General features: G+C 48.6%; 1 protein-coding gene across 3 annotated transcripts; it reads right to left on the bottom strand.

Annotated features, from left to right (window-relative positions):
• Positions 1-748: 748 nt before the first annotated feature.
• LOC122372796 (leucine-rich repeat-containing protein 57-like) lies at positions 749-25184 on the bottom strand. Of its 3 annotated transcripts, none has more exons than XM_043350407.1 (7): positions 25012-25184; positions 18938-19044; positions 18553-18688; positions 16341-16464; positions 13949-14093; positions 10144-10329; positions 749-1109 (listed from the first exon to the last, which is right to left on the bottom strand). In XM_043350407.1, exons 2-7 carry the CDS (start codon positions 19022-19024, stop codon positions 1068-1070), a joined length of 720 nt encoding a protein of 239 aa, XP_043206342.1. In that variant the 5' UTR covers positions 19025-19044; positions 25012-25184; the 3' UTR covers positions 749-1067. The 3 variants fall into 3 exon arrangements, with proteins under 3 accessions (XP_043206342.1, XP_043206326.1, XP_043206334.1); XM_043350391.1 differs by lacking the exon at positions 25012-25184 and adding an exon at positions 24170-24225; XM_043350399.1 differs by lacking the exon at positions 25012-25184 and adding an exon at positions 19289-19320.
• Positions 25185-25211: the final 27 nt, after the last annotated feature.

Genomic DNA, 25211 nt, shown 5'->3' with positions numbered 1-25211 from the left:
AAGTCGGAAACTTAGTTCTGGTCCCGGCTGAGAAGAAGGGGAAACTCACCTCTCGATTCGTTCCCGTTCCCTACCGTCTACCGATTGATCGCAGTCAAGGGAAGCATGATCACGGCTTCACACAAGAACCATTCTGTGACCAGAAATGCCTCTGTTCTGAAACCGTGCCCATATCTTCTTCAAACAGAGCAAACCCAAGAAGAAGACCCCGACGAAGGTGAAGAACAGACCATGGATAAAGTACTAGACGAAATGCGTAGAGCAGCTACTCATGCAGAAGCAGTACCGGCCCAGCGATACTCAGCTCGGTCAGTGACCCCACCCAGAGGTAGACCGAGACGCATTCGGGAGAAGCTCAAATGGCAGAAAGACTTTCTGATGGACTGATATCCCTCTAAGAAGAAGAAGAGGGATGTAGTGTTCATACTTCGTTAGTTGTTCATTACCTAAAGGACTGAAACATGTGAACCCCCCTTAAAGAGCCCAAGTGTCACCCTATGTTTAAATGTCTGTGAGCCGAGCAGAAAAATAAACAGTTCTACCACCACCGGACCAACCACGTGTGTGTTATCGAGAGATAAGCGGTCATTAATCATTAAATAGTAATTGCAGAATACTAAATTCATTAGAGCGTTTTACTTTTTGACACATCTAGTGAAACACCCTGTATGCAGGAAAAAAATGAACAATAAGAAGTCTAGAAGAGCTTTCGTTTTTACATGCGAAATAGGATGCTTTTTAAACAATGTTCGATGTTGCAGCATTTACTTCTCATTCTTAAAGCAGCTTCGTAGCAGCCACTGTGCCGAATATTCCGGACTAGACTGTATAATCATCCACCATCGCGATAGCGCAGTTACAAAAATATGACACGCTCGTAGCAGTTCTTGGGAAGTGTGATGACGAACGTAGCTTTCATAAAGCAGGCGAGATATAATAGACCCGAGAAAAGCCGATATTGCAGGACTGTTGCTAGCATACGTTGAACACATACCGATCCGAGTTGAACCGATGCAACATCGACTCTTGGGCGGGACTGCTGAGGTGATAGGGCGCGCAGGAAACACTTAGAACATCTTCTTCTTCGTGGCAGTATACCTCTCCATGTACTGAAACAAAAGAAAAAATAGGTGAAAGTGTGACTCAAAGTGCAGCGGCCGGTCAGCAAACGAGTTAAGTCGCATGGGCCAGTAATGCCGTATCGAATTGGAATTTTCAATGGGACACTAAATGCAAGGTTTTTGTGCATGTAAGCTCGAGACGGCCAAGGAAGCGGCGCGAAAGGGATGGTATCATGTCCTTACATCAGAGGTTTTGTGAATACGATGACACATCCCCCCCCCCCCATACACACACACAGGTAAGACCCAGCTGAAGCGATAAGCCACGTGCCCGCGCGCTCGTGGCGGAGGAACCAGCCTGGGCCGGACAGGACCGTACGCCGGCAGCCGGACGTGATCGGGATGCTGAGCACGTCTGCTGTGCGGAAGTGACGCGCCCAAATTACAGCGCAGAGGAGTGGACTTTGGCGCCGATAACGCACACCTCTGGAGCCGCGTCACGCGGCATGAGGGCACTGATTAGACCGCCTGCACGCCGCCCACGGCCAGTGGCCTAACCACCCCACCAGAAAGTTGCGCATGGTCAGGCAGCTCTGAATTTCCACCGCACTGAGATGTGATTGGCTCCACATCCGGTAACGCCTCCAGAGAACAATGAGCCGGTGACAAGTCCTGTGCAAATAATGTCAGAGGTGGTCACTGAAGTCACGCGGCGAGTGGGCCCACTGCGTGTGCGGTGGGCCCACTCACATCCCAGTGCGGTGGAAATCCAGAGCTGTCTGATCATGTGCTACGGACTGGTGGGGCGGTTAGGTCACTGGTCCGTGGGCGGCGTGACGGCGGTCTAATCAGTGCCATCATGCTCCTCTGACTCTGACGCACTGGGCTACTGGTGCAATGCGTGGCCACGATTAGTACATCTGTATCTGTAGGGGTATCGCAACACATAGCTGAGCTGGTGTGAGATACGATCCCCTTTACATAGCAACAAATAGCAGCAGAGTTCCACTAAGGTAATGACACCCACGCGAAAAAATAGACGAACACAACTTCCAAAAGTGAAAATGATCACAGTGTCCAGTGGCCAGCACTAATAAGCGGCATGCCGGAAAGTTATCAAGTACAGGGTGTCCCATAAGTTCGTTCTCACCTAAATTTTACGTTTAGAGGCTCTCCTGCTTAAAGGCACGCTAAAATTGGTTCGTAACTGAACTTGTGTGGTTGCCAAGGCTGGTAACAATATGCGCCACAGTAACTAATTTCTCTAGACAAAATAGTTTTTGCTAGAAAGTCCACTTCCTGCAGAGGTGGCTAACGCCGCAACATAGAGGTCTCCGATACGGGTACGTCTCGGTATTTAGTCAGCACATGACCATTCGTGACGATTGAGGGTGATTGAAGCCCACCAGTCTGTAGCCAATGTCTGTCGCTAACTGTACGCGCAGTCAACAAGTGACGCCGATGATTTGTCGGGAGTCAATCACTGCAAGTTTATCCTCTTTCCAGTCAGGCCTCAGGAGTGAGCCATGTGGCCAAAACTGTCTGGCGTCAAAGTGGCCATCAAAAAGGTTAAAACGTTTGAAAGTTGATAAGCTGACTTTTCAGGATAGATTATCAGCTGTCTAAGAATATTTTTCGGGGTACATAACTCAGGGTGACTTAAGCTTTAGACTTACCGGAGGACTAAAAACAGTCGAAAATGTCTTAAAATGGCTAAACATGTGTTTCGTTATGCCTGAGGCTAAAAAATTGGAGGGCCGATGACATCAATGTGGTCGTCTGGACTACCTAGTCCATGTTCGAGATGAAACACTCGTCCAAATCTTAAAACAGCCCCATAAAGGCGAAAGAGAAGGCCTTCGTTTTGTCCCGCTTTTTTCCTGTGCAAAAGGCCAAGATCACGGTATTGTGGGGTTATAGGCGTCCAGACGCTGACCAGGATGCGGTTGGTACTCCAAAAACAGTTTTGGGACGCAGAATGCTTCTCCAAGAAGATCTGGAAGGAATCTCAGCGTTCTAGCTTAACTCAAACCGCAAATATGAACACATTTTTGGAGGAGAAAATGGCATCCGGGAGGTCGTAGACCCATCTTCAAGCGAGACACTGCATCGGTGAGCAGGTCAAGGAAAGCTCAAAAGCGGTGCCAGGAGAGTGTGACAGGCGTCTGTCGCAAGATCACATGTCAGGCAACTTATCAGATCCAAATTTCATGAAAATACGTTGGGGATACTGAAATCGTGGCTTGTCGAAGCGAAGCGCTGTTCCAGCCTCCAGGAGCTCACGGCGAATGGTAAGTCAGTCTGGGCTAACTTCGAGCCTGCTATGCTGCCAAACATGCCGGCTGGCATACCGCAGCATGTATTCATGTGTTTGCCCATGAACTGAGGAGCACATTGACGGGTCATAAATATATTAAAACGCAATGTACTCTGTTTTACATGCAAATATAAGGTGAGAACGAACTTATGGGACACCCTGTATAGTGCAGCGTAGCAGATTCCTCAGGACCAACGGTGCATGTTTTGTAGACCTATTCAGTTTCGATATAAAGACCACACCAGGCCAGCACCGAACTATGGACTAGACCAGCTACGCGCTGGATATGCTCCTCCAGGTTATGTGGGCGCCACTGGCGCCACTGGGTGGTGACTGGTGTCCGTCACCACCAAACCGCCCACTGCATTGATGGCGTCACCACCAAACCACCCACTGATGGCGTCACCACCAAACCACCCACTGATGGCGTCACACCAAACCTTCCCAACTACCGACGGGACATTGCTCATCGTGATATTTGATTCATTTCGATAATCATTTTTGTCTTAAACTCTTAGTTAGGATACGCTGTAGTTGCCACAAGGAATGATCTAGACATAGTGATTTCACCATTGGTTGAGTGTAAAGCGCTTACATAGGAAGATATGAATCACAAAGAAATAACACGAACAACTTCGTAATTGTTGGGGGCATTACTCAGGGCAGGAAGAACAGAATAGGATAGGCAAAGCGCACGGAACCAGGACAAAAATATCCATCACAAGTTTGACTTATCTGACGACAATCATACGCCACATAAAGCAGCATTTTTCACGGTTCTGGGACACTGCATTCCAATGTGCATAAATCACATGATACGAATGCGGTTCACCGATGCGGCGGCCCCTCAAAGGCAAGACGTACCCTCAGCATGCCCATGGACCAATATCGAGTGATTGCGGAATCGCTAACAGCGCAGTGGGCTCAATCCGTGCGGTTAGCCAAGGCTGCACAGAAATGTCCAGTACAAAGTGAGCTAGCTTCAACTTTACCCATCGGCGGACCACGGACGGAGCACTGCACTGAGGCGAAATTATTGGACATCGCGAATTCAAAATATTAGCCAAAGCCAAAGCGCGCAACGACATGCTGGCGCAACTCGGACGAATCGTAGGTATCTAACTATGCAGATAAAACTGTAATCTTGGATAAAACTGGTCAACCGATTTGCTCTGGGAGCCCGTACCGGCCGTGCCTTACCCCCCCCCCCCCCCCCATGACTCGGGGTTTCTGCAGAACAACTCCTGCAGAACAACCGGACCGGTTCCGAGCTGGGACCAGCTGCAGCGGTACTGGACGGCTATCCTACACAGACCAGCGACCGGCTACTGACCGGGGTCCGGCGACCAGCACTGACCGGCGGAAGCCACTGAACGGTGACCGCTCACTGACTGGTGACAGCCGAGTACCGCCTGTCGACGGCTCTATCGTGGCCGTGGCTGACGACAAGTCAACAGCGGCACAAATAACGACAGCTGGGTAGAATAATACCACGCAGCTGTAATAGCCGATAGCAGGAGAAACGCATCAGCGAGAGACGGCTGGGCAAAGCACAATCAAAAATTGACTAGACTAATGATTACCCAGTTCTCAGACCGTCATACTAGGTAGACATTTCAATAAGATTTACTACTGCCTCTGAGTTAGGCCCTATTGAGACTATTTCGACATCGCGGAATGAGAGGATAAGGGGGGATTGGGCTGATTTCATTGAATAAACCAGCCGTCGCAGCGGCGGAAGTCCAGTATTCCACGCCCCAGTGACGCACCCGGACTATAACCGAACCGAACCGGACCGGCGCGGCGCCCTGCCGTCTAACTCGGAGAGCTCGGCGGAACACAGATGACGTCACCGACCGACTGTGACGTCACCGGCGCCACGTCACCGGGCGCCGAGGGACGTCCGGTACACACCTTTCCGATTTCCGCGCAGACAAATCAGTGCTTAGAATCTGCCGTGGAGTGATGGCTTCTAGGACGGCACCGATTTGGATGATATCAGACGCCCACGTAGGAGTGAGTCCATAACCAGTGACCAACAGCAGGCTGCGTTCTGTGGTGTCGCTTAATATGATGTCATCTGAGGACAAGCCATGATTCGATGGCGGTGGCGTTATCATAAGCAGTTTGTCATTGCTATGCAACAATTTCCATCAGTGTCGCCAATTCGCAACTATGGGTCACTGCTGGCCGACCGTTGTCGACCGACCTAGTTATAGCTAAAGGTGTCGGCCGCTTCGTTAGAACGGCAGAGAGACAATGCAGATGGGGAGAATGGTTTCATAATATGCCCCAAAACAAAAAAAGAGTGTAAAAATATCGTTACTTGCTTCAAACTAGGATTGAAAAATCTAGTTAAAATTCAAAAAAAACATTATTATATGAAGCTCATTAGTCATCACTGCCCTGGATAGCTAAAAAAAGGAACGTTAATAATAATCCCACCAATCCGCCGATGGCTCCATAATACCACGGATCACCTAACGGATTGGCAACTCTCCCCGCTTCCCATTGTTATTGGTGTACCCGCGGAGCGGGCTGCCATCTAGCGGCGCGGATATCTTCACTAAGGAGGGAAGCCGGCCGCCCGCCGCAACCAGTGTTAAAAGGCACGGGGAAACGGGTGTGAACGCAACACCCGTCCGTCGTTTCCATCCTCAGGATGTTCAGATCAAGTTCAAATCCTTCTTCTCCACGCAGCAGCTCTCGATCCGGGCTGGACAGGCAACTTTATCTCATGCGGGCTGCTCCCTTGTAGCGCACCACTGCTCTCAAGGGAGCACACCCGGAGCCGGGTGCAGAGAGTGGGTCGGCCTGTCCATTCGAACGGGCTCAGCCCCGGTGACTCTCTAGGGTGCCTGTCCAGACCAATGTTTCCCCCAATTCCTATGATCCTTCCGGCTCTGCAATGGTCTCCATTGACCGAAAGGGCCTAACCCAACAAAACAAAAACAAACAAAGGTTGTGAACGGATTAAATTACAGAGTCTCTCTAACAGCTGGAATGTTACCATAGCATGGAAATGTTACATACTTTATTCCCTAATCAGCTGGAGCATGCATAATGATCCAAATGTTTCTAGCTATGCTTCAGTTGTATGAGCAAGAAGCACGTCCTCGCAACTTTAACGTCGTTTTTGGCCGTGCACGAAGACCTTTCCTCATCCGTCTGCCCATAGTACGAGTTCATCCCCTGTTCCTATCTAGACGGTCACCGGCTACCAGTTGGAGTAGATAACATCGGAGCAAATCCAACGAGCTGGCCATTAACGTGACTATAGGTGGATCTCGGCCCCTGTTTCACGATACGACCCTTCCCGCCGCTACAAGGTATCGACACTTAGCGGGTTTCCATAAAGACGTTGGTAACATTGTGAAGTTTGCTTACGTTTCCATAGGAACGGAGGCACCCATACCTGATGATGTGAATTGTGAGGTACTGGGTAGCAGCGTGCCGCTAAACAGTGACTATAGCTTTGGCCCCGAGGCTGGTTTAGGCACGTGTTACATCTCAAGATATATGTGGCTTAGAGCCAGGTTAGGTCATTTTGCACCCAATATATTGCCTCATACTCAATACTCAATACTCTCTCTATATCTATATATAATAATATATATAATACTAATAATAAGTCAATAAGAGAAAATTGAAAGTCGTCTCATTTGGTCTGGGCGGGTCATTCTTAACACCCTCAAACATCGGGTTACTTGTAAACAGTGACATGAAAACGGTCACCACTTCACCAGCAGATTTTTTTACTATAACTTGATAGAGACGTGCTAGAGCGGTGAAGACACGTCAGATGTGTTCAGCTCGTGCTCGACGATACGGATCGACTGATATGCAGTCGAAAGTCGACCTGACCTTTTCCGGTCAGGTCATGACCTTGACCTGACGTAAAATTTTCAAAATGACCTTTCAAGGTCAACCTATAGTTTATTCGACGCGTCTTCGACGCGAGATGAATATTTATCAAAAATATACTCATGAAATATATGTAAGAGATGACAACGATCGGAAAATTACCAATTTCGCAATGGACGCTAGGTCGCCCACGTGGGTATGAAAACAACGATTTTCATGACAAAGGATACAATCTCAAATACTTAACCTGTCTCTAACGATTCTTGCCATTCTCATTTATACCATAGATATCTTCTGAGCTAGCTGAGAAACCACGTTCCGCAGAAAAATCACTTAATTAGCTCCGACACGACGCCCTCAACACGCACGAGGCCGGCCGCGTCCTTAGTGAAGATAGTTCACCTAAATGCCCACCAGGTGGCAGGGGAGACAGGTCGCGGGGGGGAGTTGCCGATCCGTTACGTGATCCGTGATAATACCGATATATCACTACCTTTCTGAATAACACGGGATGTTGATGCCAGAGGATACGATCTGCCGACTGCTCAGTGCTCAGTGCTCATACGCACCAGTGTTGGGCCGTGACCGTTATTCTTACGGTAAAACCTTGTGGTTTGTCTCCGCTGGAGGAGCAGCGGGCAAGTGCGACCAGAATCTCAGAGATGTGGTTTCCACATCGCGTATGACGCACCATCCGCATAACTCCGCACGTGATTTTGACACAGCATCACGTAATCTCAAGGCTATCAAATGACACATAAAAAAGCACGTCCATAATGATAAAAAATGTGCGCATGTACATATGGGTACGATGACAATGTTACAATCAACAACAGTTCTCAGTAGTAGGTCCACGGTTACAAGACTTTCCGTGAGGTGACAATGCCCCAGCTAACTATCAGTCACCGGCGGATAGTCATCCGCCCTTCCAGTCCACGGAGTCTTCCACTCCTTCGGTTCACGGGAGTCCTCCACCCCTTCAGTCCAAGAGAGTCGGTACCGACAGCCAGTCGTCCAGCTAACACCGGTCATTCAATTACTGCCATCGTTCAATGCTCGCGTCTACGTGGGCGGCAGCGCTGAGTCGCCCGTGACTGCCATCGCCGGTGACTCGCTCTGGAGCCGGGCTGACCCCCCCCCCCCCCCAACCATGTATACCGTCCCACGCGGCATGACAATGACATGTATTGTACAGAGCCAGTCAGCGTTTCCGCTGTATCCATTGTATCGTCGGCGGTACAATACCTGGCCTCCGCCGGTTAAATGCGGCACGGCGAACCGGGCCCCTAATTGCCGGTAAGCGGTTCGGCACTGGGTTAAACCGACTGGCGGGATTACCAACGGCAATGAATCCCTGAACTGAACCAATAGTTCCAGGGGAAATCCCTCTCCTCCCCAAGCGCTTTGCTCTACACCATCGGAACTAAATCAAGTCTATAAACTCGGCGTGTTGTGGCCTTCGGTACTTTTATTTCTGAGATTCTGTTCATTTTTACACAGTTTTTTTTTTTGTCTTCCAGCACATGCCTTATTTTTGGAAGGAATATGGCATGTTTCGTAGAGTTTCAACACAAAACTTTTGATGGATCTGGTCTAGTGACTTGGGTTCTCAATAAAATTTGATTTATTACGATATCTTCCAATCTTTCACTGATCGGGAAAAAGTCGCATCATTTGGGGCTGTCAGGCCACATGACGCAACACATCCGGGAAGAGGGCTGCAGCAAAACGTGCGGCGGAACACGAGGAAAGCCACGAGCACACTGGTGCCCTGTCCGCAGGGTTCCCCACGCCACACAGGCGAGGGCACCAATCCGTGCCAGAAACACGATGTCGGCAGAAATATAGGACAGGAAATAAGGGAGAAAATATGTTTTTTTTCGATTATTTCTACACCTCGCAATACTTACAACACGGATTAGGTACCGCTTCATCCATGCTTACACAAAGGTCTGATTTAGAGGAAAAGTTATGTTACAATATACCGGGAAAATAAGAAGATGAGGCCTCAAACGGACAGCTGGTGGGGTGTAACTTTTAGGTTCAAGGTGGTCTGTAATTAGCCAACCAAAACATCAGGAAAGTGTCTTTGATTTGTCGATTAACATGATATTGCATTTATTACAAATAGGCTTCCACGAAGCCGGTTTTCAAAGGTAAATGTGCAATGTCTCTCCCTTTTCATATTATTTGGCTTCATCTTACGTAAACATTAATTGTATATTGTGTAATGAAGCTTTCCTCCAATCTCAGCTGGGACGCTATCACAGCCTCCCGACTCCGGGGGCTTTGGTGGTGGTGGTGGTGATGGGGGGGGGGGGGGGCGGTATCGGCGCGGCCGGTTCGGCAGAGCAGCGGGAACAGACAGCTGCAGCTGACCGGACTGTGCCCACAGAGGGAGCGAGGGAGGGAGCGATGGAGGGAAAGAGAAAGACAAAGAGAAAGAGAAAGATACAGAGAGAGGGAGAGAGGGAGACAGAGAGAGAGAGAGGGGAGAGATAGGAGAGAGAGGAGAGAGAGAGGAGAGAGAGAGAGAGAGAGAGAGAGAGAGAGAGAGAGAGAGAGAGGGGGGGGGGCGGGCCGCCTGGCAGCGGTCCGGCGGTCCCGGAACCCCACTCTGTCCAGAGGCAGTGAGATGAGGCTGACTGGTAGATACATCCCGAGAGGGGATTTGGGTGGGCTAACTGCCCGTGGGGTGACACTGCTTCAGTCATCGTGAGACACATACCAGCAATGATCAGCGGGAACTAGTTCCGCCCCCCCCCCCCCCAGACGTCAGCCCCGCTCCCTCCCGACCGCCAGCCGACGAAACTACGCACTCTCCCGGCCCCAGAGGGCACCCGCCACCCTCACACGCCCACCAAAGGTCGTCAGCAGCCGCTGCTCTCAGCCCGTGCTCACCTTCTCGTAGCCGTCCAGCTCGGCGAGCTGCTTCACCTCGAACACGTTACCGTCGAGCGCCAGCAGCGAGACGTGAGAGTCGGCCAGCAGCCGCGCGGGAAACTCGTCCAGCGACAGACAGTTGCTCTCCAGACGGAGGATCTTCAGCCGCTCGCAGTCGGCTAGCTCCGCGGAGACGCGGTTTATCTGAAACCAAAGATATGACTTCGTTGAATAGGTATCCGGGCTTTGCTGGTATAATAGCCTTTTTTTGTATGGATTCAATGCAAGAACAAAGCTGTGGCACATACAGATATGGACGATATGGTAGGAATGCATACCAAGTAACAGGCTCGATCAATGCTAAATATCTATATGAAGTTGAAAAAGAATGTTGTGATGTTGAAAGAATAGCAAAAATGACGCAATGTACGACAGCGACATCCATAGAAAGTCAAACAATCGTAGACATTCATGCAAAATGTACTAGGGTTGACTATTAAATAATGGAAGTGCCCCTAGCAATGATAGGTTTTTGTACATGCACGCGTTTCTTTCATGTCATCACATACACCAATGTTTTTTCTTTCCAATGGTGAAGACCCGATGTCTTTAGCTTCATTCCGCTCTGAGCTATCACCGTTTTTCCAAGAGACCACCTAAACCTGTGGCGCACCATAAACAAGGATCCTGGAAATGGACAAAAGCGCGTGCCAGCGCCGCGCGAGGTCCTCTGAGGTCAGTTTATGGTAGAAATAAGTTCTGCCAAGATAGGACATTTCTTTTGGAAGTGTGTGGAGCGACTGTAGCCTCTCTACAGACGATATAATGGTGGTGTCATCGATTTCAAAAGGGGCAGGGTGCCGACATCGTGGACAGGCAGCGTCCGGGAACACCCAAGAGAGTGCACATGGCGAATGCGCGAGCCCAAGTGGGGAAAATGATCGTAGGCGATAGTCATATGCATAGCCAGTAGACATATGCGATATGACAATGAGATATGAGCCAGTGAGATATGGCAATGAGCTGCTGAGCTCTGATAACCTGGCGATGTCGCACGATTTTGGTCATTGAGCGACTCCTTTTTATGGTGCGCCACAGGTTTAGGTGGTCTCTTGGAAAAACGGTGATAGCTCAGAGCAGAATGTAGCTAAAGACGTCTGGTCTTCACCAGTGGAAAGAAAAAACATCGGCGCATGTGTTGGCACTATAAAATTGCATGCACGTGCAAAAACCTATCAATGCTAAGGGCACTTCCATTATTTAATAGTCAACCCTAGTATGTAAAAACCAATGTATTCCATGTATACACTTTAGCAGACACTCCACAGCAGAGTGGCTATTACGTGTCCATTGTCAATCAATAAAACGGTTGGGGGAGTCAAAATGGTACAAGGCACAACATAGCAATCGTCTGGCGCAGCAACACACCCACACCCACACATACACACACTAATAACACCAAACCCACGCACACTCACTCCAAATAAAAGATACGTTTTGCCACCTGCTTAAAAGCCGATGGCTCGAGCCGTGTCACATCATTAGGTAAAGAGTTTAAAAGCGATGCAGGTCGGTAGGCAAAACCTCGCCGCCCGGCCGCTGTTCTGGTGGCTGGCGGACGCAGGTCCCGGTCCTGTCTGGTAGAACGATCGCACTGTCGTGCATCAGCGAATGAAACGAACAGTGAGGCGAGCTCCTCGGGCTCACCCAGGGCACGCACTCTGTGCGCCACAATCGCAGTCTGCGCGTCACACATCTGGCGCGGTGTGTGCAGGCCCAGGTCGCCCCGCGCGCGAGACACATGATCGTATCTGCGGAGACCGGCTAGTACTCTGGTGGCAAAGTTCACAACCTTTAACAGTCTTAAGTCGTTAGCCGCGGAGCCGTTCCCGTATACAGACAGACAATATCTCACGCGCGAGACGACCAGCCCCTGCACGACTGCAAGGAGCGTCCGCCGCGGGAGGAGGCTCCTCAGGTGGCGGAGACCGATCAGGAGGCCGACACATCTGCGCACCACGTCACTGACATGGGCATCCCACGTAAGGTGGCGGTCAAAAATGACACCCAGGTTTTTAACATGTGGGCTCTCCCGAACGGTTCCGCCACCGACCCGTACGCTGACAGGAGGGAGATCTCTGGTATTCTGTCGGGTGCCAAGGAGGAGGATTTCCGTTTTGGATGTGTTGAGTTAAGTCCGTGGGCATGGAACCACGATGCCAAGGAGGTAAGGGTAGACTCCATGCGTTGGATAAGGTTAGGAGGTTTTGTTTGGTATCGGAGATAAGGATTTGGGTATCGTCAGCGTACTGGGTCACATGAGCGCCCGGCGCGTGCAGACTGAGGTCGTTGGCAAAAATGGTGAATAACAGAGGACCGAGGGCTGATCCTTGGAAGACTCCCATGGTGTTAGGAAGGGGCTTCGAAACCACTCTGCTGCCGGAAGGAGAAGAGATGCAGACAGACTGAGTATGGCCGGTAAGGTAGGAGGAAAACCAGGTCGGGTGGATACCATTGAGCTGGACCTTGGAAATTAGCAGTGAGTGCGGAATGACGTCAAAGCATTTACTGAGGTCCAGAAGGCAGAGGAGGGAGATGAGACCACGGTCCATGTTGGAAAAAGTGCGGTTGGTTACAGAGAGCAGAGCGGTTTTGGAGGTGTGGAGAGAACGGAAACCGTGTTGGGATGAAGAAAGGAGGTGATTGTCACATATGTAGGCGGAAGGTTGTCGGTGCACTAAGCGCTCGACAACTTTGGCTATGGTTGGGACGATCGAAATAGGACGGTAGTTGGAGATCAGATCAGGATCACCGGACTTGAAAATGGGATGGACAAGGGAGTGCTTCCAAGAATCGGGATAGTCACACAAGGAAAGACAGGCATTGACTACATGGAGCAGGATAGGGCCGATGGCTTCGAAAGAAAGGAGCAGGATACGAATACAGACGCCATCAGGACCACACGCACCGGAACGCTTCATGGACCACACGCACCACTGCATTTATGTGAGGTACCATCGCAGATGCCGCCGGTACCGCCGCACAGATTCCATGCCATTCCAATGTGTTTATTGCTAAACGAGCACAACGCAGCAAAATGACCGATAAATGAACATGAGTGACAAATGTACACCAGCGTGTTTGGATCTCAGCTAGAATAAGACTTGACCTAAAAAAGTTGGGAAATTCACGCAGAATTTCGTGTCATAAAACGCTAAGTGTGTTACTCATTGTGACTCGTTGTGAATGAATAAGTTTCAAGTTTCAAGTTTACTTTTTTTCTAAAACAAGTGAAAAATGAATACGTCCCAGTATGTATGCTTTTGTGGTGCGCACTGCACACCTGTGTGGTATAAACTAGTGGTGTCAATCTGAACTTGAAACTTCGGAATTCCGATTTTGTCCAATGTCCAATTCGGAATTCGGTTGGACATAGACAGCAGGCTTTGGACATCTTTGGACAATCGCTTGCTACACCTCAACATTTTTATTAATTAATCATGTTTAACATTGATTTGCTATTAAAAAGCTCTGCTTTCGATATGATTAACACTTTTGAGCTGGTAACGGTACATTAAAAGCAAATTAAATATCAGTGTTGAGCGTAAACTATTACTTAGGTGTCGGACATCTTTGGACAAATGGCTGGCTTGGGCATTTTGGACGGACAGTCGACGTAAGTGTTGGACATTGGACAGATATTGGACACACGTTTTCTGAAATTGACACCACTAGTATAAACTATGTATATGCCGAGAAAAGACAGCAATGCGGGGTGTGTGGCCTGGCCTACCAGCCGGCGCACTGGCCGGCTGTGGCGCACCTGGTTGTCGTTGAGGTTGAGCTCGGAGCAGCGCAGTGCCGCCGCCGAGGCCGGCACGCTCGTTATGAGGTTGCTGGAGAGGTCCAGCACGTCCAACTGCGGCAGCGACAGCAGACAGCCGGGCACCTCCGACAGCTGGTTGTGACTGAAACCGTGACAGGTTGTCGGTAACGTCAGACTGAGTACCTACTGAACGCCACATCTGCGGTGACAGACACAGTGAAACACGTGGTTCGTTCACCAACATCTGTGGGTGCCGAGATACAAGTAGGGGAGAGCGGGGCCAGTTGAAACACGGGGTCAGAAGAAACATGGCTTTATTTTCAACAGTATGCAGCATATGGCGTTGCCGACACCACTGCGCATCCGCGCTCGACCACTTCCTTTGTCAACGGCGTTTGGGCGGCAAACGGACGGTAATTTCGATTTGACACTTGTTTTTGTGTTTTTGAAGGGCGTTTGGGAGAAATCGTTCTTATGAATATTTTGTGATATCTCATATACCTTTGTTTGCTGAAAGAAGAACTCCTGACTCCGGAATAACACCTTATTTGGCCCTTCATTCAGCATGATGCCGTCCCTCCAGCTCGTTTGACATGTGCTTTACGGCGCGTGCGAGATGGCGGGAGCGGATGGGGTTAATTGGAACGCTTCTCTGAGGTTCAGTTGAAACAGGGCCACAGGCCGTTTCAATGGACCCCGGTGACCTTTGCAATGGTTATTGTTCAGGGGCTGTAAACACTAAAGGAAATAGTCCACCTTTGAAATGAGCTTTTAAACTGAAATAGTAGTTTAATAGAGCTCAATTTTTGACCCCTTTTTCTCCAGCCTTTTGCTCTAAAGCACACTATAGGCTGAGATATTTCTCATTTTTCTCATCCGCCCATTTTACCATAGTCTATGTACTTTATGTCACCTATTATGAGGAACTTTGCGCTTTTAGCTTTCCAACGACCTATTGAATGTAGCATTTGGAAAAGTAAACCGGGCAAAATATCTCCTTAAGAAAGTGGCCTTAAAGAGGAAAACATCCCATTGTTAAGGATAGGTGCAATTGACCCCATGGGCTGGTTCAATTGACCCTCGCATCGGGGTCATTTGAAACGGGCGTAGAGCTGTTTTATAAGCATGCGTTTGGCAGCAAAATATGTTTGAAACATAATTTTACATATCTTAAAATAAAGCCAAAAGAGCATATTTTTTCATGGCATTGTGCATTTTTCGATAGGACAACTAGATCTCGCTGTGCATGTCAATATATAAAAAGTGGTTCAACTGGCCCCGCTCTCCCCTACTTGCTTCTTGCAAATACTTGCAAAAGCAGGTGCTTGCTTCCTAACAAGAATGACTCATGAAACATGACTCGTCCGATTACTTCGCAGCATATCATACCAGATTAACGCTTTTTGGGGCGACTAACGGAGCGAGCGAGAGGGTGGGTCTTGCACGTGCGAAATTGCGAGGGGGTACCTCAAACTGACTTGTGCACGGCACCCTACTAACCGGTCTCTAGCGATGTGCCAAATTTGAGCACAATCGGCCCAGCCGTTCTCGAGATCTGGAAGCGGCACCCTGCACGTGCGCACGTGCAAAATGGGTCCCGACTGACCTTTGCACGGCACCCTACTAACCGGTCCCTAACTGTGTACCAAATTTGAGCGCAACCGGTCGAGCCGTTCTCGAGATCTGGAAACGACCCCTGCACGTGCGCACGTGCAGCAGCACCCCAACTCTGGCACATGGATATGCAGTGCCTAGTGGGTGCCTACCTACATGCCAACTTTCAGCGCAATCGGCCGAGTAGTTACCGAGATATTGCAACAATTACAAAAACTGACACCTCTTCGTTTTGCACGTGGCACGTGCATAAGGGGTCACCCACATGCATCGGGAAAAGTCCAATACTTGGTAGAAGGAATGAAGCTACCCTACAAAATTTACCGCATGTAAATTGGTCAAGTGGTTGCTGAGATATAAGCCTCGCAAAAGCGTCCGCACGGCCGGCCGGCCGCTCATACTCAGAAATTTCCGTTAATCTAAGGAAAGACTACGCTCGCTTCGCTCGCTCCGTAAAAACGAAAGTTTGTTTATACGTTTGTTGTTTGTTATACGTCCGTGGCTGATTATACGAGGCACCTTTCAGCGACTGCTTTCACCTGGGTTCAGCATGACGTGTGTTACCGTATATCAACGCAGACACCGACCCGAACCTGTGCGAACCACGAGGCTGAGTTCGCAGCATGGCCAGTGGCCAGGGTTCCAAAGACAAGAATACTGATGCCATTAACGATTTAACTTTCGTCCTTTTATGTTGGTTGCGGGGTGAAACTGATCACACTTGTAATTGTTCTGGCCGTCACCATTCCTTCAAAACACATGTCATAGTACGCACCTGAGGTTGACTGTTTTCAGATTTTTCAGTGCGCTGAGCACGTCCGGCAGCTTGGTGATCTTGTTGTACGACATCAGCAATGTTTCCAGCTTGGTCAAAGCTCCCAGGGTGTCGGGCAGTTGAGCTGCAAACACGCAAAGAACGACATGAATGAAGCACACTAAACAAGCTCGACCAATAGCTCCGTTGGTAAAGCGCTCAACACGCGGTGGCGAGAGCACGAGCACGAGAACCTCCACCGTTCGACCTCAGAGACCCCTGGCGGAGAGGACCTGCGGTTGGCTGATCACAAACAGCCAGCGGGTCAGGCGGACCGCGTCCCACCGTGTGGGGTCCCCACTCCCAATATTTGGCATCTTAACTCCATCCCCCACACACAGATTGGTTCTGCTTACATTTTGTTGATATGTGCGTTAACCCGCGCCCCGCTGGGCTATTCAGCCATACGCGCCCTGCTGGGGGGGGGGGGGGGCAGATTCTGCCCCCCCTGTCTAACTTCCGAACCGATGGTCGTAGAAAGACGGGGAAAACGGCAATCGAAAGCTCTCAACAAGGCGGATCTAAAGAGCCCAAATTTTTTTGCTTAAGTAGGTCAGAGGTCAGGTCAAGGTCAGGTCAAGGGTACAAAATGCAAGTTTCTACAGTATCGGCCTTGCACCGTAGTTGCCGAAGAATGGACTGAGACTGATTGCCCAAAACGTGTTCTTAGACTACCAAGACAATATTCGTTGCATACAATGCCATTCTAAGGTCAAGGTCAAGGTCAGGTCAGGTCAGGTCAGGTCACCAAAAACAAAATATAGAAAAGGGCATGTGCGACACATGTTTTATGGGCCATTTTACTCATAGAATTCAATAGGCACACTCAATAAGTGATATGGACCACATCTGGATGAATTTCAGGTCGAGGTCAGGTCAAGGTCAGGTCGAGTGAGGTCAAATTTTGAAGTTGGTTGTTTAGGCCTAAAAAGGTGTCTATCTGATGCAGTTTTTCACGGCGAATCGAATGGTGCTATTTTTGTTTCCGTACGAGGTCTAGAACTTCCAAAAAAAATCATTTTTCAAAAATTTTGTGTGTCGTGACGTCATAAAATTTTTAATAACTCCCACATTTTTGAACCGATTCTTCTAAAAATTGGTATGTAGGTGCACATAGACCACTTCTCTGACATATATTCCGGTTTTTTCAATACACTCAAAATTTTGGATTTTATAATTATTTTCCCAAAAAAGTCAGTTTTTTTGAAGAAAAAAATTGGGCCAAAATCCAAAATTTTCAAAAAACGGAGATAGCCATTCGATACCACCCTTGTGGCGCAGTTGGCAAGTGCGTTCACGTTTGGTGTGGGAGGTCCTTGGATCAAAGCTGACCTCTGGCAGCGTTTTCCTCGACCGGCTCCCACCCAGGAGATGGCAGTAAGTAGTAACTGGGGAGTGTTCGCTCGGTCGTGGGGATTAACGCTGTGCCAACCAGCGCCCCCGGCCGCAGGTACACGGGCCTGATCCGCCTTTAAACAGATCCTTCGGTCCGGAGACATGTCCCGAGGGCACGGCCTCGCTTCATGTCCCGGAGCAGCCCTCTGACCTGCCGGGCCCGAGAAATCGGGATAGCCCCAGCGTGCGCACCAGTGCGGTGCCAACTGGGGCATGTGACAGGAAGCGTGCGGTCAAGGCTGTCCCGCGTAGCGGGTGCCGAAAACGATTCGTACCACTGCCGTGTATATAGTGTACTAACCCAGTATGAATGTGTGCTACTAACGACAAAAAAGCCCGAGTCGGGCACCAAAAATATTTAAAAGAAAAAAAAAAGAGATAGCCATTTGATAGACAAAGTAGAATCACGTATAACCTTTTTTTTTGTTACGTCTTGATTCCTTTAAAAATGAAGATGTTAGCGGCGTTTGAAATTTTGCCGTTTTTGAGGCGAAAATGGCGAACATGACGTCACTAAAACGTCAATTTCTCAAAAAATTTCCGACGGATTTCGCTCAAATTTTCAGGGAACGTGTCAAATTGATGTATGATAAGGTACTGAAAGTTTGACGTCGCTGGCGTAACGCGTTTAGAAGTTATTGGCGAAAAACGGGAGGGGGCAGATTCTGCCCCCCAGCGGGGCGCGGGTTAAATATCAGTCATAAGCATGACCAAAAGCTAGCCTTTGCAACTGATGTACCCTGGCAATGAAAATAGCACCACGATGGATGATACTCACTCAATTTGTTTTGAGAACAGTTCAGATGTTTCAGTTGTGGAAATGCCTGCATGCTACTCGGTAGAGAAGAGAGTTTGTTTTCCGAGAGATCCAAGGTGCGCAGACTGGCGGCCACCTTCAGAAGATCTGCGGGGACCTGGTGGCACACCAAAAGAGAATGACAGTACATTTTAACACAGCATATTTAGAATACGGCAGGTCATCAACGTCGCTCCAAAATTCAAAAGAAACTAGTTCAAGACACTGAACATCAAACAGCTTGATGAGTTAGATGACATCATAATCGTATCAGCTGATTGTATGACCTGGTGACCTGGTGATATTTTGTCTTAATGGGCACAATATACAAATAATCGCACTGAAACGTAAAACGATTAAACATTACCTCACTCAGTCCCCTCTTTGGAAGAGCGCACACTCCGGTCTTCTGAGCATTTTCTAAATGATGTTTGAGACTGTTTGCATTTCCCATTTTAATAACTCGTTTGGTGACTGAAAAAGATAAACAAACCAGCGTAATATGCAACAGCTTGTCTACCAAATAGGTAAACAGTGTTAACCCTCGCCGGCACAAGGGGGGGGGGTTGATGCAACCCCCCTAAGGTTTTTCGCGAATAACTCGCGTAAAAAGCGGCCGATCGCGACGAAACTTTCAGTACCCTCGCATTGATCAATTTCACACCTACCCTGAAAATTTCATGACCCTGACCCAAATGACCTTTGACCTGTGACCTACTTTCCGAGACCATGTTTGGCCGGAATCGCGATTCGGCGTATGTCGGCTCGCATTAGCCGCGCGTTTGCAAGCTTTTCGTGGTTTCAAACGTTCAAACGTGTGATTTGATGCTGCTCCCATGCATTAGGGTGGATGTCAAGGTCACCTGAAGGCATTAGCGTCGCCACGGGGGGGCAAGCGGGGCAGCTTGCCCCCCCCAACCTCGGACCGGGCGCCCCCTGAGATCGATACAGATCCGATGAGATTTTGGAGTCGGGAAAAAATGGGGGTACCTTTCTGAGAATGCCTGTGAGGTCAGACTCTGTTAGCGTGCAGTTGAGCGTGCAGTTCAAACCAAAGTCAGAGTCGCAGTCGCCAAAATCTTCAAGACTCCGACTCCAGACTCGGAAATGTCAATGCTATGATTCATTCCATGTTCCTAGTTGGTTCTTTATTACATTTTGTTGCTGATTTTCATAAGTTTCGGAGTGCTGACACATAATTTTCGTTCAAAGCGTGACACAAAATCTTCGGGGCCTTTCTCAACTCTCGTCAAATGTCTGCGACAGGCACAAGTACCGTTCAAGTGCCGCAGGGCTCATGAGCTTGCTTTTCACACAGACTCCTAAGGAGCTCCACTGAGCTCTAAGAAGCTTTCGTAGGGCCCAAACCGGCCTCTCAGAGTCCCACTGGTGTCCATGTTCTCTGAGGGCCCATACAAGGATCTTTGAGGGCCTTATACATACGTAGACCTCTGAAGGGCCACACGAATCTTTGAGGATGCCTTCGAAAATTTCTGAAAACCTCAACTGGCCTCTGATAGTTCAGCCGGACTTTTGAGGCGACAGACTTTACTAATCCCAACCCAGCATCTGAGGGGTCACAACTCACGTGTCCCTCTGAGGGCCGCAACACATGTTTCTTATGTCCCTACCTACGTAGGGTCCTTAAGGATTCGACACAGACCCCGACGGTTCACACTGTTATTCGAGGGCTCCAGGCTCACCCTGGGCCTAGTCTCTTAGCGCCCGCCGCCCACACTGGCTTCTGAGGGCTCGTGTGCCCTAAAGGGATTTTCGGGCCCACCTTAGGCTCGGAAAGCCCTAAAGCACCACATACACGTAAATATTTGGGGTGACCCACGCCGATCTCCGGGATCCTAAGCAGGCTTCTGAGAGTCCACACTGACCCTGAGTGGCCTGAAATGGCCTGGAAGTCGCAAGCCTATCTCTAAGGGATCCCTTGCCGCTATGCCATGCGTAACTTTTTTTGGTTCCGTTAAATATTTTTGGTCGCGTTTGCAGCGCTTCCCTTCGGCCTTCACTCGAAAAACCAGAAACTTTTTGTTCACACTGGAGTGAACAAAACACTTCATCTCACTGGAGCAAAGATGAATTACTTCCGATTCACACTTCCGACATTCACTCTCAGTCTCCGCCGAATGCCCAATTCATAGCTACAATCGGCGGCTGGGATAAGCACTATGCATTTCACGTAAAACCTCGGCATGCACGCGTGAATGGAGGTTTTAGCGGGGTGATCCGATTCAAATGGAGCGTTTTTCACCTTTTTCTGGGTAATGATCATGAGCGACGAGAGTCTGCACAGGGGCCCTCTGCAGTGCGTCGGCAATGGCAGTCACTGTAATTTTACCGGTCGTTTTTGTCCAGAAATTTCATTTTTTTTTTTGTAAAATAAAAATACATGCTATAGCTAGAAGGAAAACTTTGTCACCATCGGATTCCTCGCACCATTGCGCGTCGAATGATATGTAAAACGAGTGAGTAACGGCTGGGGAAAGACAAGATTTAACACAAAACTTGATTTTGCCCCCCCCCCAACCAAAAATGTCTGGCGACGCCTATGCCTGAAGGTCAGGTCAGGTCAGGTCAGGTCAGGTCATTGACCTTTGGTGACCTCGGTTCACTTTTTCGAGTTTTACATGTTTCTAAGCTGGTTTTTGGAGCTGATTTCGAATTTTACATCCATTTGAACATTTACGAAGTAGTTTTGGTGCCTTCGTAACATGTTACGAAGCTGTCAGAGGCGGTTGACACGTATTACGAATACCCGTCACGACCCCTACCGGTTGACCTGACCTGACCTGACCCGACCTGGTCTAAATGCTTAAAGACATCATCTCTGATCAAAACTAACACGACATTCGTGATCAGCACCTCGGAAAACCCCCATAGCAGCCACACTTAACGACTTTTTAACAGGTCCCGATTTTCCCGATTTTCGGGTCACTGACCTGACCTGGAAGGTCACCTTATGACCTAAGACCTTAAAATTGGATATCATCGGCTTCCTCTAGTGACGGGCAACACGCTCGTTTTTCCGCGAAGCTCTAGCTCGATCAGGGGCCAAACGCGAGGGGGGTCGTACCAACCCCCCCCCCCCCCCCTTGTGCCGTCGAAGGACGCAAAATGGCCTGTGCCGGCGAGGGTTAAGCGATCAATTATCTCTCATTTGCTTTTCAGAGAGAAACGAGTGGTAGGCATGCTTCTTCGTCATACAATAATCAGCTTCCCCAGACTCAGAACCATGCTTTCGGAACCTGAGCCATTGAAATAGGCTTGGAAAGGAAATAGGTACCTACCTACAGGGTGCGACAAAATATTATCCTATCAATCATGTTCAATGTTCATTGTAACTTGCCATATAAAAGGCACCGATTATTGTTAATGTTCAGTTTATTTCTCACTAGCAGCTTGTGCAGCACAGATGGTTTGATTTCTGGCCATGCCTGTTTAGGCTGTAACTGCAGGGCGCCGAGGCTGGCCGCCAGCTTCTGCTGGTCCAGGTCCTGCTGGACGATAGCCATAGCCCAAAGTTCCTCGATCAGCATTAGGTCCGGATGGTAGCTGGCTAAAACCTTCTTCCTTCAGAAGTCCGGCAGGTTCGATTCGCAACACCGCTGGGCCTTGGCAGAGCGATAAGCCGTCATGAATGAACACGCATGTCGACCTGTCATCGACCATGCGTCGACTCAGAACTGAGTCGCTGGAGGCTTTTGTAGTCAATGAGCCTCAGAGAGCTCTTCCAATAGTCTCACGGTCCTGTCTAGAGATGGGATAGCCCTTGCGTGTAAGCCCTTTGGCCAATTCTGTCACCAACTGGCCCCTCTTCCCGGCCGCCTTTTTCAATGCGATTTCTGTCATGGTCGACATGGGCCCTATTTCATGGCAAGACGCTAAAGCGCGCTATGCGTGTCTCGGCATTGGATTTCCACGGAAACATCAATATACTCGGACGCTCTCAATGTTGTAGCGTCAGAGTTTAGCGCAGCATAGCGTACCTAGCGCACTAAAGTGTCGTGCTGTGAAACAGGGCCATGGTGGGCGAATGCCTGATCTTCACATTTAGCAACTGTTATCCCTTAGGGCTGAAATTATTAGGAACTGGAGGTGTTGTTACAGACAGGTAAAGGACAAAACTTATGCTGGACTCTATATAACCCTGACTGAAGACTCGTTTGATAATTAGGTAACGAACAAAATCGTTAGAGATGTGCTTTTCTATTCAATAATAGCCTTCAGATGCTTTGTAAGAGTGCAAGTGCAGTTAACTTAAGCTGCCTGAGACATTATGGACTGGAAAATGATCTGGACAGTGGACATAGTTTAGGTTAGGTAAGGTTAGGTTAGGTTAGGTCAATAGCACTCACATATCACTCACACAACTTGTTTAAATTTTCGCGTGCATTCGACAACCGATCAGGAATAATTTGCCGCCCGTGCCGGAATCACCAGGATCATTCGGTGTTTTAGGCTGACACCATGCACAACAAACATGGCAACGAGTAAAGCAGCCATTCGTAAAGCAAGCAATACAAAAATGTGACTAATTGCACCAATTGTTCCTGCAATACCAAATAATTACCGATAGTCCCGGAAAATTATCCCTCATTTTCCGGATGTCGAACGCAAGGTTCATGTAACTCCAGAATGAATGTTGTGCTTATCGACACATCTCAACCGCAAGACGTGAGTTAGGGTGGATGTCCTTCAGTGCGATGATCGATTATCGTGACTCTGTACTGATGCGCACAATTCTACCTGGATCAGGGACCGCGGCGCCTGAAATCCCTGGTCTCGTACAGAGCCGATGTATCCCAGCGAACCACGCGAGCATCAACCGCCGGACAGCTAGAAACGTTCCGATGCCGCCTGGAAGCGACCAGGGCCCTGTTTCACCGGTGATAGCAGCACGCTGCTATTCCATTTCGCGAGCTGACGTCACACTTCTGGTAGTGTTGGAGAGATAGGCTTGTTGACGTCTCCATGTAAACCCAATTTGACACGTGTGATAGCAGCTTGATAGCAGCATGCTGCTATCACCGGTGAAACAGGGCCCAGGATGTGCGTGCCTGTCCGTGCTGTGCGCAACTGGAGCCGGCTGCATAACAATGTTCGCGGAAACGACAAAGTCAGTCATTTTAAAAAGCGTGTGACAGTGTCTCTAATGTCGGTGAAGTAGCCTGTCGGCGATGTGCGACTGCCACCCACTTACATACTGCGCACCGACCTCTCAGCTCCACCGTCTCAAGTTTTTCATGCTAGCGTGTCAATGTTTTTTTTACGTGTTTTAACCTTTTCAATGTTTGTGTACTATAATATGCTTTTACCTATCTTATACCTCGGTTGCATATTGTATATGAATGACTGTGGTTTAAAAGCCAGTCATGTATTGGATACCACAAAGACCCGCAATAAACAAATTATGGTAAAAAAAACACTTTATTCTTCCACATAACTTTGGGTTATGCCTGCCTTCCACCCTATGCCTGAACTACAGGACTCCAAAATGAGAGGCCTGTTTCAGCACAAGATATTATGGAATATTAATCCATGACGCATGGCAGTTGAGTCGTAGACATCTGTGAGCAGAGCTTCCAACATTTGCTGTCACTGCAGAATATTCTGCCACAGGATGGCATAACAGATTTTCATGATCCCTATGGTTTTGCTACTTACTCAATGTGGCTCACCAAACAATTGAATTGTGGCACGTTTTTTTTTCTGGCAGGGATGTATCGGGAGGTGCAATAGCATGAATTGGTGAGTTACTACCCTACATAATATTTTAGAAACACATTAGTATGGTATTTTCAAGTGGCTTTCCAGTGAAAAATGATTCACACAGATGAAAGGCAGTAGCTGCATTTTGCTGGCCAGCAAAATATTCTGCTGGGGTGATTCACAAAATACTTTGCCATCAGGGCCCTGTTTCACCGGTGATAGCAGCACACTACTATCAAATTGCGCGAGCTGACGTAATGTGATGAGGTCACACTAATGACGTTCCGTGTAATCTGTGAGCTGCGTTTGGAACAGAGTTGCTGTCTCGTTGAATTGCGTTAGATGCATTTGTTTGATCGCACGACCGTGAAGATGCTAGCAGCAATATTTGATGACATCACGCAGATTGACGGTGTCATGGTTTGTTGATGTTTCCATGGAAACCCAATTTGACACGTGTAATAGCAGCGTGCTGCTATCACCAGTGAAACAGGGCCCTGATGTCTACATCATCAGACATGTGATGTCACACTCGGCAGAATCAGAATGGAATAGGTATTCTGGCGGTGCTGAAATTGAAAAGAAAAGAACACATCTTTCTAGACTGGAAGCTGAAGTGATTTATCAACACCACAGTGAAAATAAGCATATGTTTGGTAAAACACACAACATTCAGAAGAAAAATAATACCCAACCAAGTGCTGCACAATGTCATCTTACCGTCTAATCCAATGCAAATCCCAAGCAAATCCTATAAATTCACCAAATTAAGTCGAACCAACACCTACAGTAATAATCCCTATTCAAGAAGCAGGGTGATATATTATGTATTACTTGGTATTAAATTAAGTAGTTTTATTGCTCGCGCAATCTATCAAGCAATCAGCGAAGAGTATTGCCTTAAGTATCAAGATGAGATC

This window comes from Amphibalanus amphitrite, unplaced genomic scaffold (genome assembly GCF_019059575.1).
Source record: "Amphibalanus amphitrite isolate SeventyFive unplaced genomic scaffold, NRLGWU_Aamphi_draft 000037F_arrow, whole genome shotgun sequence".
Lineage (NCBI taxonomy): Eukaryota > Metazoa > Arthropoda > Thecostraca > Balanomorpha > Balanidae > Amphibalanus > Amphibalanus amphitrite.
Note: the sequence above shows the minus strand (reverse complement) of the source record. Positions and strands in the feature narration are given on the sequence as shown.

Coding starts and splice junctions, on each gene's coding strand:
- LOC122372796 (XM_043350391.1), bottom strand. CDS start 24,209: ATGCCATCCTGTGGCAGAATATTCTGCAGTGACAGCAAAT. Junction 14,094..16,340: donor CTGAAAACAGTCAACCTCAG/GTGCGTACTATG, acceptor TCACGGTTTCAG/TCACAACCAGCTGTCGGAGG. Junction 10,330..13,948: donor TCAACCTCAACGACAACCAG/GTGCGCCACAGC, acceptor CTTTGGTTTCAG/ATAAACCGCGTCTCCGCGGA.